The 12,793-nt window shown below is 40.5% G+C and overlaps 1 protein-coding gene across 2 annotated transcripts in view; it reads left to right on the top strand.

Moving 5' to 3' along the window:
• The first annotated feature begins 11,131 nt into the window (after window positions 1-11,131).
• Window positions 11,132-12,793, top strand: part of LOC117527547 (Na(+)/H(+) exchange regulatory cofactor NHE-RF1-like) — an 84,236-nt gene continuing 82,574 nt past the window's right edge. Inside the window, exons 1-2 of one of the 2 annotated variants that reach the window (XM_034189944.1) lie at window positions 11,134-11,605; window positions 11,657-11,806. In XM_034189944.1, coding sequence (XP_034045835.1) covers window positions 11,243-11,605; window positions 11,657-11,806 — 513 coding nt within the window. In that variant the 5' untranslated portion in view covers window positions 11,134-11,242. Of the gene's footprint in view, window positions 11,807-12,793 lie in introns of both variants that reach the window. The other variant, XM_034189943.1, reaches the window with a different exon arrangement.

Genomic DNA, 12,793 nt, shown 5'->3' with positions numbered 1-12,793 from the left:
TCATTTGAAATAGACAGACGCAAAGTGAAAAGGTGTACTGTGGTCTGATGAGTCCACGTTTCAAATTGTTTTTGAAAATCATGGATATTATATATTAGATATTATTATTATTATCATTATAAGTAGTAGTAGTAGTAATAGTATGAAAAAATGTCTTCAAATGTAGACTTTTAAACTAGGGCTGTTGTGGGGACCCATGTATGTCCCCCACTCCCGCCTATGCCCCCTTCCCGCATGGATTCACCCCTGACATGCTGTTTGAACAGAATGGATAACACTTATTTATGCAGAAAACATAACCAGATTGACAGATAAGAAAGATTTATCAGCATTTTACATCATGTCATCCTCACAAAGAGATTGTATTTGGATTTATAACACATCGCGGATCAGCTGTTTTTAATGAGGAGACACTGCAGTGGCACAGAGTTTAAAAGAAAAAAAGTGTAAAAATGTCTTTGTAAACCATAGCTCTGAGCATCACCGTGCTTTGAGAGACAACTGCTTTTCAACTCGGAGCTGCTGCACAGCGGATATGGCTCCGTGCTTGCAGCTGACTGAAAGTGGGTGAAGTGAGCAGATCAACTGAACGCCGACCTCCCTCTGCTCATGTGCTGCAATCAACCCACAATACAAAAATAATAGTAACACACAGTGACTGGGAGAAGTAACTTTAATCTGATTACTGATTTGGAAAGATTAACACGTTAGATTACTTGTTACCGGAAAAAGTGGTCAGATTAGAGTAACGTGTCACCAGCATCACTGTAGAGAAATGCTTGCGAACACAGAGAACACAAATATAACCCACAGAATATTCAAGGCATTTTTAGGGGTGGCAGCTGCCCCCCCCCCCCCCAACTAAAGTACAAGCAGAGGAGCAGGCAGCAAAAAAGGAAGTTCATGATGAAGAAGTGAGAGGAAATGAAGTAAGATACGTTTTCAGTTTGCTTGTTTTGTTCCACTGATGTGCTTTAGTTCAACATTTGTTGTTCAGAGTTTGTCACTGAACCAAAGTGTCAGGTAATAAAGTGAATTTACATTAATCTAAGACCAAATGTTGTTCTTAATGTGACATTCACTCACAGTGATCAATTCATTTTATATACCTGCTTATTCCAATTAAAGGTACATTTAGTAATTGTCATTTTTTAAATATACAAATAATCAATTTAAAGGTGTTGTCCCTTTGATTTTTTTTTTTTTTCTTCTTCTTCTTCTTCTTAAACACCACCCATGAAGCTTGGGGCCTACATAGGTATTACTGCTTCTGTTCAAATAAAGTTTTCACAATCTTGTATTGCTAAAATGATTAAAATTCTTATCTGGAAGAATTGAAGATTTTGATCTATGTGGGTTAGAATACATAGACAACGTGACATAGATCAGACACAATGTGTGGGACTTTTAAGACCTTCAAACAGTAAGCTTGGTCAGTTCAAGCATCATGGAGCTGCAGAAACCACAGACTTTCAACTGTGACTGAAAGTGCTAAAACACTCAATTACAGCAGAAAGAAAGTGATGGACTGAGGAGCCAGACAGCAAAAAAAAAAAAAAAAAAAAATCACACTAGAAAGAACGTAGGATAGAATCTGGACATATATTTATATATTTCGCTAGAAAGTTTTGCTGGATATCTGCTGGACAGGTCATACAGGTCTACTCTGTCATATTTTTTTTTTTATCTGGCTTGCCAAAATACATCATTAGGGATAGTAATGTTTTACACACAGTCAGTAAACGTCTGACTTTCTGCATGCACGCATATGGTTCCTTTGTGTTGCATGGACACGCTATATTTGCAGTGGAATCCCACCAAAGTAAATACTTTAATACCAATAAAATTAGCTGCAACTTAGTAAGATACCACAATCAATCAATCAATCAATCAATTTTTTTATATAGTGCCAAATCACAACAAACAGTTGCCCCAAGGCGCTTTATATTGTAAGGCAAGGCCATACAATTATGTAAAACCCCAACGGTCAAAACGACCCCCTGTGAGCAAGCACTTGGCTACAGTGGGAAGGAAAAACTCCCTTTTAACAGGAAGAAACCTCCAGCAGAACCAGGCTCAGGGAGGGGCAGTCTTCTGCTGGGACTGGTTGGGGCTGAGGGAGAGAACCAGGAAAAAAGACATGCTGTGGAGGGGAGCAGAGATCAATCACTAATGATTAAATGCAGAGTGGTGCATACAGAGCAAAAAGAGAAAGAAACAGTGCATCATGGGAACCCCCCAGCAGTCTACGTCTATAGCAGCATAACTAAGGGATGGTTCAGGGTCACCTGATCCAGCCCTAACTATAAGCTTTAGCAAAAAGGAAAGTTTTAAGCCTAATCTTAAAAGTAGAGAGGGTGTCTGTCTCCCTGATCTGAATTGGGAGCTGGTTCCACAGGAGAGGAGCCTGAAAGCTGAAGGCTCTGCCTCCCATTCTACTCTTACAAACCCTAGGAACTACAAGTAAGCCTGCAGTCTGAGAGCGAAGCGCTCTATTGGGGTGATATGGTACTACGAGGTCCCTAAGATAAGATGGGACCACAAAAATACAAGTATTTTATAATAACTGCATTTCAGCACAAACTACATTTTGTCAGTGTTGTGGTAAATCGAAGGGGCTACACTTTTAAATGCAAATTAAAAATTAAATTTGACCTTATGAGGTGGAAAGATCTGCCAGTATCTTGGATGGGTAAAATTAGTCTGTTAAAAATGAATGTTTTTCCTAGAATTTTATATCCCTTACAAATGTTACCTACAGTAGTGTTCAGAATAATAGTAGTGCTATGTGACTAAAAAGATTAATCCAGGTTTTGAGTATATTTCTTATTGTTACATGGGAAACAAGGTACCAGTAGATTCAGTAGATTCTCACAAATCCAACAAGACCAAGCATTCATGATATGCACACTCTTAAGGCTATGAAATTGGGCTATTAGTAAAAAAAAAAAGTAGAAAAGGGGGTGTTTCCAATAATAGTAGCATCTGCTGTTGAGGCTACAAACTCAAAACTATTATGTTCAAACTGCTTTTTTAGCAATCCTGTGAATCACTAAACTATTATTTAGTTGTATAACCACAGTTTTCATGATTTCTTCATATCTGCAAAGCATGGCGTCAACTAACTTGTGGCACCTTTATTCCACTCCAAGATTCTTTAACAACATTCCACCATTCATTCACATTTCTTGGTTTTGCTTCAGAAACAGCTTTTTTTTATGTCACCCCACAAGTTCTCAATTGGATTTAGGTCCGGGGATTGGGCAGGCCACTCCAAAACATTAATTTTGTTGGTATGGAACCAAGATGTTGCTCATTTACTAGTGTGCTTGGGGTCATTGTTTTGTTGAAACACCCATTTCAAGGGCATGTCCTCTTCAGCATAAGGCAACATGACCTCTTCAAGTATTTTGACATATCCAAACTGATCCATGATACCTGGTATGTGATATATAGGCCCAACACCATAGTAGGAGAAACATGCCCTTATCATGATGCTTGCACCACCATGCTTCACTGTCTTCACTGTGAACTGTGGCTTGAATTCAGAGTTTGGGGGTCGTCTCACAAACTGTCTGCGGCCCTTGGACCCAAAAAGAACAATTTTACTCTCATCAGTCCACAAAATATTCCTCAATTTCTCTTTAGGCCAGTTGATGTGTTCTTTGGCAAATTGTAACCTCTTCTGCACATATTTTTTATTTAACAGAGGGACTTTGCGGGGGATTCTTGCAAATAAATTAGCTTCACACAGGTGTCTTCTAACTGTCACAGCACTTACAGGTAACTCCAGACTGTCTTTGATCATCCTGGAGCTGATCAATGGGTGAGCCTTTGCAATTCTGGTTATTCTTCTATCCATTTTGATGGTTGATTTCCGTTTTCTTCCACGCGTCTCTTTTTTGTGTGTGTGTGTCCATTTTAAAGCATTGGAGATCATTGTAGATGAACAGCCTATAATTTTTTGCACCTGTGTATAAGTTTTCCCCTCTCCAATCAACTTTTTAATCAAACTACGCTGTTCTTCTGAACAATGTCTTGAATGTCCCATTTTCCTCAGGCTTTCAAAGAGAAAAGCATGTTCAACAGGTGCTGGCTTCATCCTTAAATAGGGGACATCTGATTCACACCTGTTTGTTCCACAAAATTGACAAACTCACTGACTGAATGCCACACTACTATTATTGTGAACACCCCCTTTTCTACTTTTTTTTACTAATAGCCCAATTTCATAGCCTTAAGAGTGTGCATATCATGAATGCTTGGTCTTGTTGGTTTTGTGAGAATCTACTGAATCTACTGGTACCTTGTTTCCCATGTAACAATAAGAAATATACTCAAAACCTGGATTAATCTTTTTAGTCACATAGCACTACTATTATTCTGAACACTACTGTATATATTTGACTAAGAAGAAAGCTAGGGAGATTGAAAGAGACTTCTCAGGTTTTATGTGGAAGGATAAAAAACAGAGGTTGAAATTGAGTGTTTTAAAATTGACAAAAGAGAAAGGTGGACTTGCCTTACCTGATATCAGGTTGTTATGGCTGGGCTTGTCATGGCAGAATTATAAGAGAGTGGATACAGGCCTACTTAAATGAGGGTATGGACCCTTTTGAAGCATGGTCATGTGCTCTAATCTCTTAGGAGATCTTACATCTAAGAATATTACAGCAGAGGTGCATTGTCATTCCCTCCTGTTAAATACAGTCAAAACTTGGCGAGATATGGTTTCGTATGTTGGGAGGAAGTGTTGCTTTTCACTTCTGTCACCTATTTTAAATAATCAAATGTTTCTTCCTGGAGTAAGCAATGCAGTGTTTGATTGGTATGGATGAGGTCTTCGTATTGCAAAAGATCTTTTCAGTGAAAATGATAGTCTCATGTCTTTTATACAGGTGAAGGATGTTTCTGGCCTCCCTAATAATGCCTTTTTTGCATATTTACAAGTTCGGCATTTTATAAATAGCAATATAAAATCAGACATGGGGCCAAATACTTTGCATTGTATTTAAATACAAATACAAATACTTTAGATTTTCGAATTCCAAATACAAATACAAATACTTTGTACTTTTTCAAATACAAATACTTTATATTTTGAGTATTTCAAATACAAATACAAATGCTTTCTATGAACTATAAACAACAAATCAACACAAAAACTGATAAACCCGTGACAATTTATTGTGAAAATAGCATGACCAAATACTATTGTTAAGTAAAGGATTAAATGTTTTATCACAAATTCACTATTATAATATCACAGGCAATAATCAAACTATCACAATCTATATTCAACACAGTGTCACAGATTCCCAAGTTTGAAAAGTATTTGAAAAAGTATTTGTAAAAGTATTTGGAAATACTTGGGATCACTGATGTATTTGAAATACAAATACAAATACTTTGAATTCAAAATCAGAAAATACAAATACAAATACTCCGAAAAATGTATTTAAGTATTTTCAAATACAAATACTTTTGTATTTGGCCCCATGTCTGTGTAAAATCTCTGTATAAGGATGAATCATTATTAAATCCACTTGAGAGTTTTTTGTCCACATCTAAAATTACAAAAGGGTTTATTTCTCGATTTTATGGTGTGTTACTTAAATTTACTAGGAACAGTGTGGAGAAACTTGTTAAGAGATGGGAGGAGGATATTGGTCTTTCTTACAATGAAGTGGACTGGCATAGAGCAATCCGTGATATCTACTCAGTTTTTCTGAGTAACAGATTAAGAGAAATGCAATTTAGAATTTTTCATAGGCAGCATAGAACCCCTTATGTCTTGAATAAATTTGACTCTTCCAGATCTTCTTCATGTCGAAAGTGCAACCAGACTGCAGGTACCTATTTTCATTTTTTCTTGTCATGTCCTAAAATATCAAGATTTTGGTTCCTGATAGCAAAGGAGATTGGTGCAATTTTGAAATGTAAAATCTTTTTGGAGCCCGGTCAGTTTTTATTAGGACTGCCAGCTAAAACTACATACTTCAACAGTAAATTACTCAAGAAGTTTCTCTCTTTGGCTCGGAAATGCATCCTGAATAAGTGGATAATGGACAAACCTCCTACAGTCACAGAGTGGTACAATGAAATTTTTAGAGTTATGCCAATGGAAAGAAGAAGTGCAAAACTGAGGGGCAATAACTTGTTTACAGAAATGTGGCAGCCTCTTATTGATTACCTTCCCAGGAACCTTGCAGACACTATTATTAAAAGCTCTTGTACATTGACCAGACGATTCTGCTTTGCGGTGTGATTCCGTGTCTACTTTAACAGTTGTGTTTTGTTTTTACTTTATGCCCTCTGTGTTTTTGTTGTGTAACCTTTTTTTTTAAGTTACTTCCCATGCAGTCTGCTCAGTGTTGTTGACATCTTTTTTTGTTTTGTTGTTTGTTCTTGTTCATGTTTAAAACCAAATAAAATCTCATTATAAAAATAAATAAATAAATTTGAGATCTTAAAGCATCTATGTTTAACTGACTTGCAACCAGGTTGCTGTCACCCAACTGATGTGTAGCCACTGAGTGCTGACGTCAGAGTGGAACGCATCGACTGGATTGTACCTATCACCGTCCACGCACTTTCATATGCTCTTTACATTAGCACAGCTATTCAGAAAATATCCACAAGATGGCACTGCAAACTGTCTTATAAATTTTTTACAACATCAAAAATAGCAATGGTTATAGAAGTTGTAATAATGTTTATACTGCAAAAGAGACAAACGCGTAGATAAGCGCTGCCGATAGAGGTTGCCGGTGAGGCCATCACGCTTTGTTCATGCCTCCGTCACGAAAATGGTGCGCCTTTCGTGACAGTTTTTTTTATTTTACTATTTACAATCCTCCCCCTTCTCCTAACTCTAACCATAACCCCCACCCCAGACTCCCCTCCCACGTCACCCCACATTTAGTGCCCTCGTCACAAAAGCACCTGATTTTCGTGACAATATCACAAACCCATACATTAATTGACTTTTCATAATGCCATCATGAACTGCTGTGAGATCGGGTTGTAGAAGGCTGCTTTGCACAGTTGCTCTTCACTGCCCTTCACTGGACACCAGAGGGGAAACGGAAGCGAGGACGACCCAAGAATACCTGGCATCGGACTGTGGAGGCGGAACTGAAGACCTTCCATCACACCTGAAGAACCATTAAGAAGTTGGCCTGGGACAGGCAGGTGTGGCATTCCTATATGGGCAGTAAGTAAGTAAGTAAGTAAGTAAGTAAGCATTACACGGTAAAACTTTTATGCAGCTAGTTGCAATTTACATGTACAAAACACAAATTTCATGTAAATGTAGGGAATGAAATCGAATTGCACTGACACAAAAAGCAATGATAAAATATGTTTTAGCTACTTTAGCTACACTGTTAATTTCATCTGCTGTAATGTTTTTTAGAAAGAAAACATCAAATTTAAAGGGTCATTGTAATGCTGTTTGCAACTTTGTATCATATTTTGTATTGCAATGTGTCATTTTCTCACTGGATAATACCAGCATCACCTTCAACGTGTTGCTGATCCACCGAGCCCCCGATGAGTGCAGTCTACCTTTGAAATAAGCAGCTCTTTTTCTCATCCTTGTGATATTAGATATCAGATTATCTTTTAGAAACACTTCTGATTCCCACTAAAACTTTAGGAGCAATAGAGAACACTTGTTTGTCCATTTTCTGATCTTTTTGGTGAGCGGTAGTCCAGCTGAAATGATGCTACAGTTGTTTGATGTCACCGTGTGACATAATATCCATGTTCTGATTGGCTGTTGCATTCAGAAACTTGAGAGTTTTGAAAGTGTTGCCACTAAAGTGTGTTTCAGACGTGCAACTCAACAGCAACCCAGTTTCACCAAAGTTTCAAGTACAACCCCAATTCCAATGAAGTTGGGACGTTGTGAAAAATGTAAATAAAAACAGAATAAAATGATTTGCAAATCCTCTTCAACCTATATTTAATTGAATACACCACAAAGACAAGATATTTAATGTTCAAACTGATAAACTTTATTGTTTTGTGCAAATATTTGCTCATTTTAAATGGATGCCACCAACATGTTTCAAAAAAGCTGGGACAGTGGTATGTTTACCACTGTGTTACATCACCTTTCCTTCTAACAACACTCAATAAGCGTTTGGGAACTGAGGACACTAATTATTGAAGCTTTGTAGGTGGAATTCTTTCCCATTCTTGCTTGATGTACGACTTCAGTTGTTCAACAGTCCGGAGTCTCTGTTGTCGTATTTTATGCTTCATAATGCGCCACACATTTTCAATGGGCGACAGGTCTGGACTGCAGGCAGGCCAGTCTAGTACCCACACTCTTTTACTATGAAGCCACACTGTTGTAACACGTGCAGAATGTGGCTTGTCATTGTCTTGCTGAAATAAGCAGGAACGTCCCTGAAAAAGACATTGCTTGGATGGCAGCATGTGTTGTGTTGCTCCTTTCAGCATTGATGGTGCCATCACAGATGTGTAAGTTGCCCATGTCATGGGCACTAACACACCCCCATACCATCACAGATGCTGGCTTTTGAACTTTGCACTGGTCTAGATGGTCTTTTTCCTCTTTTGTCCAGAGGACACAACGTCCATGATTTCCAAAAACAATTTGAAATGTGGACTCATCAGAGCACAGCACACTTTTCCACTTGGTGTCTATCCATTTCAAATCAGCTCAGGCCCAGAGAAGGTGGCGGCATTTCTAGATGTTGTTGATGTATGGCTTTCGCTTTGCATGGTAGAGTTTTAACTTGCACTTGTAGATGTAGCAACGAACTGCGTTAACTGACAATGGTTTTCTGAAGTGTTCCTGAGCCCACACGGTAAGATCCTTTACACAATGATGTCGTTTTTAATGCAGTGCCACCTGAGGGATCGAAGGTCATGGGCATTCAATGTTGCTTTTCAGCCTTGCCGCTTACGTGTAGAAAGTTCTCCAGATTCTCTGAATCTTCTGATTATATTATGGACTGTAGATGATGGAATCCCTAAATTCCTTGCAATTGAATGTTGAGAAACATTGTTCTTAAACTGTTGGACTATTTTTCACACAGTTGTTCACAAAGTGGAGATCCTCACCTCATCTGTGCTTGTGAACGGCTGAACCTTTTGGGGATGCTCCTTTTATACCCAATCATGACACTTAGCTATTTCCAATTAACCTGTTCACCTATGGAATGTTCCAAACAGGTGTTCTTTGACCACTCGTCAATTTTCCCAGTCTTTTGTTGCCCCTGTCCCAGCTTCATTGGAATTGGGGTTGTACCTAAAGTTGCGTGACAGTTTACTGTGCTAAAATCACTCTAAGCTTTCAGAAAACAGACACAAATACGGATGAAATGAGCTATTAATCGGACAGCGCAGTCTGGTTTGAGGGCAGGTGCTAAAGGGGTAAAATATGACACATATGATGTCATTTCTCTACTTCCAGGGACAGAAACACAGCATTTTTTCTGATTTTTTTGGCAAATTACACGCAAACAAAGTGAAAATGCAAAGAAAAAGTGACGATGCTGTGGGAAAGTGGACATGTGTTGCAGTTTGTTTATGACCCGGAGCTCAAACATGTTGCGTTGGTTTTGCAGGCGGGAGAACGCAGCCGCTCTGGTTAGCTGTGTAGGCTAACACTTACTGACAAGACATCTCCCAGTCGCCTTGTCTTCCCTTCTCCTCTGGGAACCGAAAAAAAAAAAAAAATTTCATGACTTCTTCTGTGATCGCAGCCGAAAACAGTACACCATTTTCCCGAGTGATGTTATGCTGTGTATATATTGTGCAACGGGTGCGGTGTTGTTGAATTTTGCGTCTCGTCGCACAAATCAACAGTTCCGCGTCCCAACAATATTGTACTGTAAATACAGCGTACACATGCTAATTTTAACTTTTTGCAACCCCAATTCCAATGGAGTTGTTAACAAAGTGGTGATCCTCACCCCATCTTTGCTTGTGAATGGCTGAGACTTTTGGGGATGCTCCTTTTATACCCAGTCATGAGTGTCCTCAGTTCCCAAATGCTTATTGAGTGTTGTTAGAAGGAAAGGTGATGTAACACAGTGGTAAACATACCACTATCCCAGCTTTTTTGAAATGTGTTGCAGGCATCTATTTCAAAATGAGCAAACATTTGCACAAAAACAATAAAGTTTATCAGTTTGAACATTAAATATCTTGTCTTTGTGGTGTATTCAGTTGAATATAGGTTGAAGAAGATTTGCAAATCATTGTATTCTGTTTTTATTTACATTTTACACAACGTCCCAACTTCATTGGAATTGGGGTTGTAAAATTGCAGAGACACTTATTGCTGTTGTGTTTTCATGTAATGACAAAACTTGTGTGTGGGAGAGCTCAATTCCCCCTGTGAATGTTCTGTCGAGTTGAGCGTCCCGACAATATTGTGCTGTAAATACAGTGTGCACATGCAAATTTTAACTTTTTAAAATTGAAAAGACACTTATTGCTGTTGTATTTTCATTCTTTGGTTTCTTGGTCGGGGAGTTTAACGCGTAAAGAGAGGCACCTCAACTCGACGGGGGAAGGTGTGAAAGTCTGGGTAGAGAGAACTGCACAGGGCTGGCCTCTCGACAAGAATGACATCTCGTCAGAACACCGGCTGTTCCCATAAGTGGTCAAATCTAGTGATATCACACAGGGTTCAAACGACACTGCGCTGCCCTACTGTTCCGAATTTGCGGTCTTTCAAAGTTAAAAACCAGCTCTTAGCCCGCCCTCGGGCCACCAGTTTGAGACCTTTAACTTTCCATTAAACTGACTGTCAGTACTTTCTGCAGCTAAAGCACAGTTCCCACGAGGAAGAGGGCGGTATTGTTGCTGTGAATAGTTTCAATCTGTGCGTATTTCACTCTGCTGTGTGTTATTTTGTCGGAGGCGGACAGCTGGGCTGTTCCGTGAACGCACCTCCCGCTTCCTGACTGTTTTTTTCCTTTCTCTCTCTCCTTCACTTTTTGCTGCGTGGGTCTGATCAGTCCTCAGGTCAGGACCAAGACCAGAGCAAGTTTTTGTGTTTTTTTTTTTAATGTGACAGTGGGACAAACACTGCAGATCGTCCTCTCCAAGAGGCGGGGTGCGTGTTTTTTTGTTTGTTTGTTTGTTTGTTTGTTTCAGGGCTGCCACTCAGTCGCAGACCCGCCTCCTCCTCCTCCTCCTCCTCCTCCTCAGCAGCATCCAGGTCTCCTCCGTCCACTCAACAGGTTGATCCAACATGCCGAGTCGAAGCCCGTGTCTCCGTCCCAGGCTGTGCGCGCTGGACAAAGGGGACAACGGCTACGGCTTCCACCTCCACGGGGAGAAAGGCAAAACCGGACAGTTCATCCGGTTAGTGGAGCCCGACAGTCCGGCAGAAAGCTCCGGGCTGCGAGCCGGAGACCGGCTGGTTTTTGTGAACGGAGAGGACGTGGACGGCGAGAGCCACCAGCAGGTCGTGTCCCGGATACGATCCACCGAGGGCCGGCTGGAGCTGATCGTGGTTGATCCGGACACGGAGCAGCTGCTGAAGAAACACAACATGAAGTGTCTGAAAGAGTTTGTCACCGACGGAATCCCGGTACCCTGCGAGGAGGAGGAGGAGAAAGAGGAGGAGGAGGAGGAGGAGGAGGAGGAGGAGGAGGAGAAAGAGGAGGAGGACCGGGGTGAGACACGCGGGAGAGGAGTGGAGGTGGAGGCCGTGGTGGTGGAGGGGACACCCAGGGAGTCCACGCCGGTCCCGGAGACAAACGGGGAAATCCACGAGCACGTGGAGAAAAAACTGAGCATCAACTGTGACGAGGTGAGATCAATCAATCAATCAATCAATCAACTTTTTTTTTATATAGCGCCAAATCACAACAAACAGTTGCCCCAAGGCGCTTTATATTGTAAGGCAAGGCCATACAACAATCATGAAAAACCCCAACGGTCAAAACGACCCCCTGTGAGCAAGCACTTGGCAACAGTGGGAAGGAAAAAACTCCCTCTTAACAGGAAGAAACCTCCAGCAGAACCAGGCTCAGGGAGGGGCAGTCTTCTGCTGAGACTGGTTGGGGCTGAGGGAAAGAACCAGGAAAAAGACATGCTGTGGAGGGGGGCAGAGATCGATCACTAATGATTAAATGCGGAGTGATGCATACAGAGCAAAAAGAGAAAGAAACAGTGCATCATGGGAACCCCCCCACAGTCTACGTCTAAAGCAGCATAACCAAGGGATAGTCCAGGGTCACCCGATCCAGCCCTAACTATAAGCCTTAGCGAAAAGGAAAGTTTTAAGCCTAATCTTAAAAGTAGAGAGGGTATCTGTCTCCCTGATCTGAATTGGGAGCTGGTTCCACAGGAGAGGAGCCTGAAAGCTGAAGGCTCTGCCTCCCATTCTACTCTTACAAACCCTAGGAACTACAAGTAAGCCTGCAGTCTGAGAGCGAAGCGCTCTATTAGGGTGATATGGTACTACGAGGTCCCTGAGATAAGATGGGACCTGATTATTCAAAACCTTATAAGTAAGAAGAAGAATTTTAAATTCTATTCTAGAATTAACAGGAAGCCAATGAAGAGAGGCCAACACGGGTGAGATATGCTCTCTCCTGCTAGTCCCCGTCAGTACTCTAGCTGCAGCATTTTGAATTAACTGAAGGCTTTTTAGGGAACTTTTAGGACAACCTGATAATAAAGAATTACAATAGTCCAGCCTAGAGGAAATAAATGCATGAATTAGTTTTTCAGCATCACTCTGAGACAAGACCTTTCTGATTTTAGAGATATTGCGTAAATGCAAAAAGGCAGT

The sequence above is a fragment of the Thalassophryne amazonica genome, chromosome 16, assembly GCF_902500255.1.
Source record: "Thalassophryne amazonica chromosome 16, fThaAma1.1, whole genome shotgun sequence".
Classification (NCBI taxonomy): domain Eukaryota; kingdom Metazoa; phylum Chordata; class Actinopteri; order Batrachoidiformes; family Batrachoididae; genus Thalassophryne; species Thalassophryne amazonica.
The sequence above is the reverse complement of the archived record's forward strand: the minus strand, read 5'-3'. Positions and strand labels throughout refer to the sequence as shown.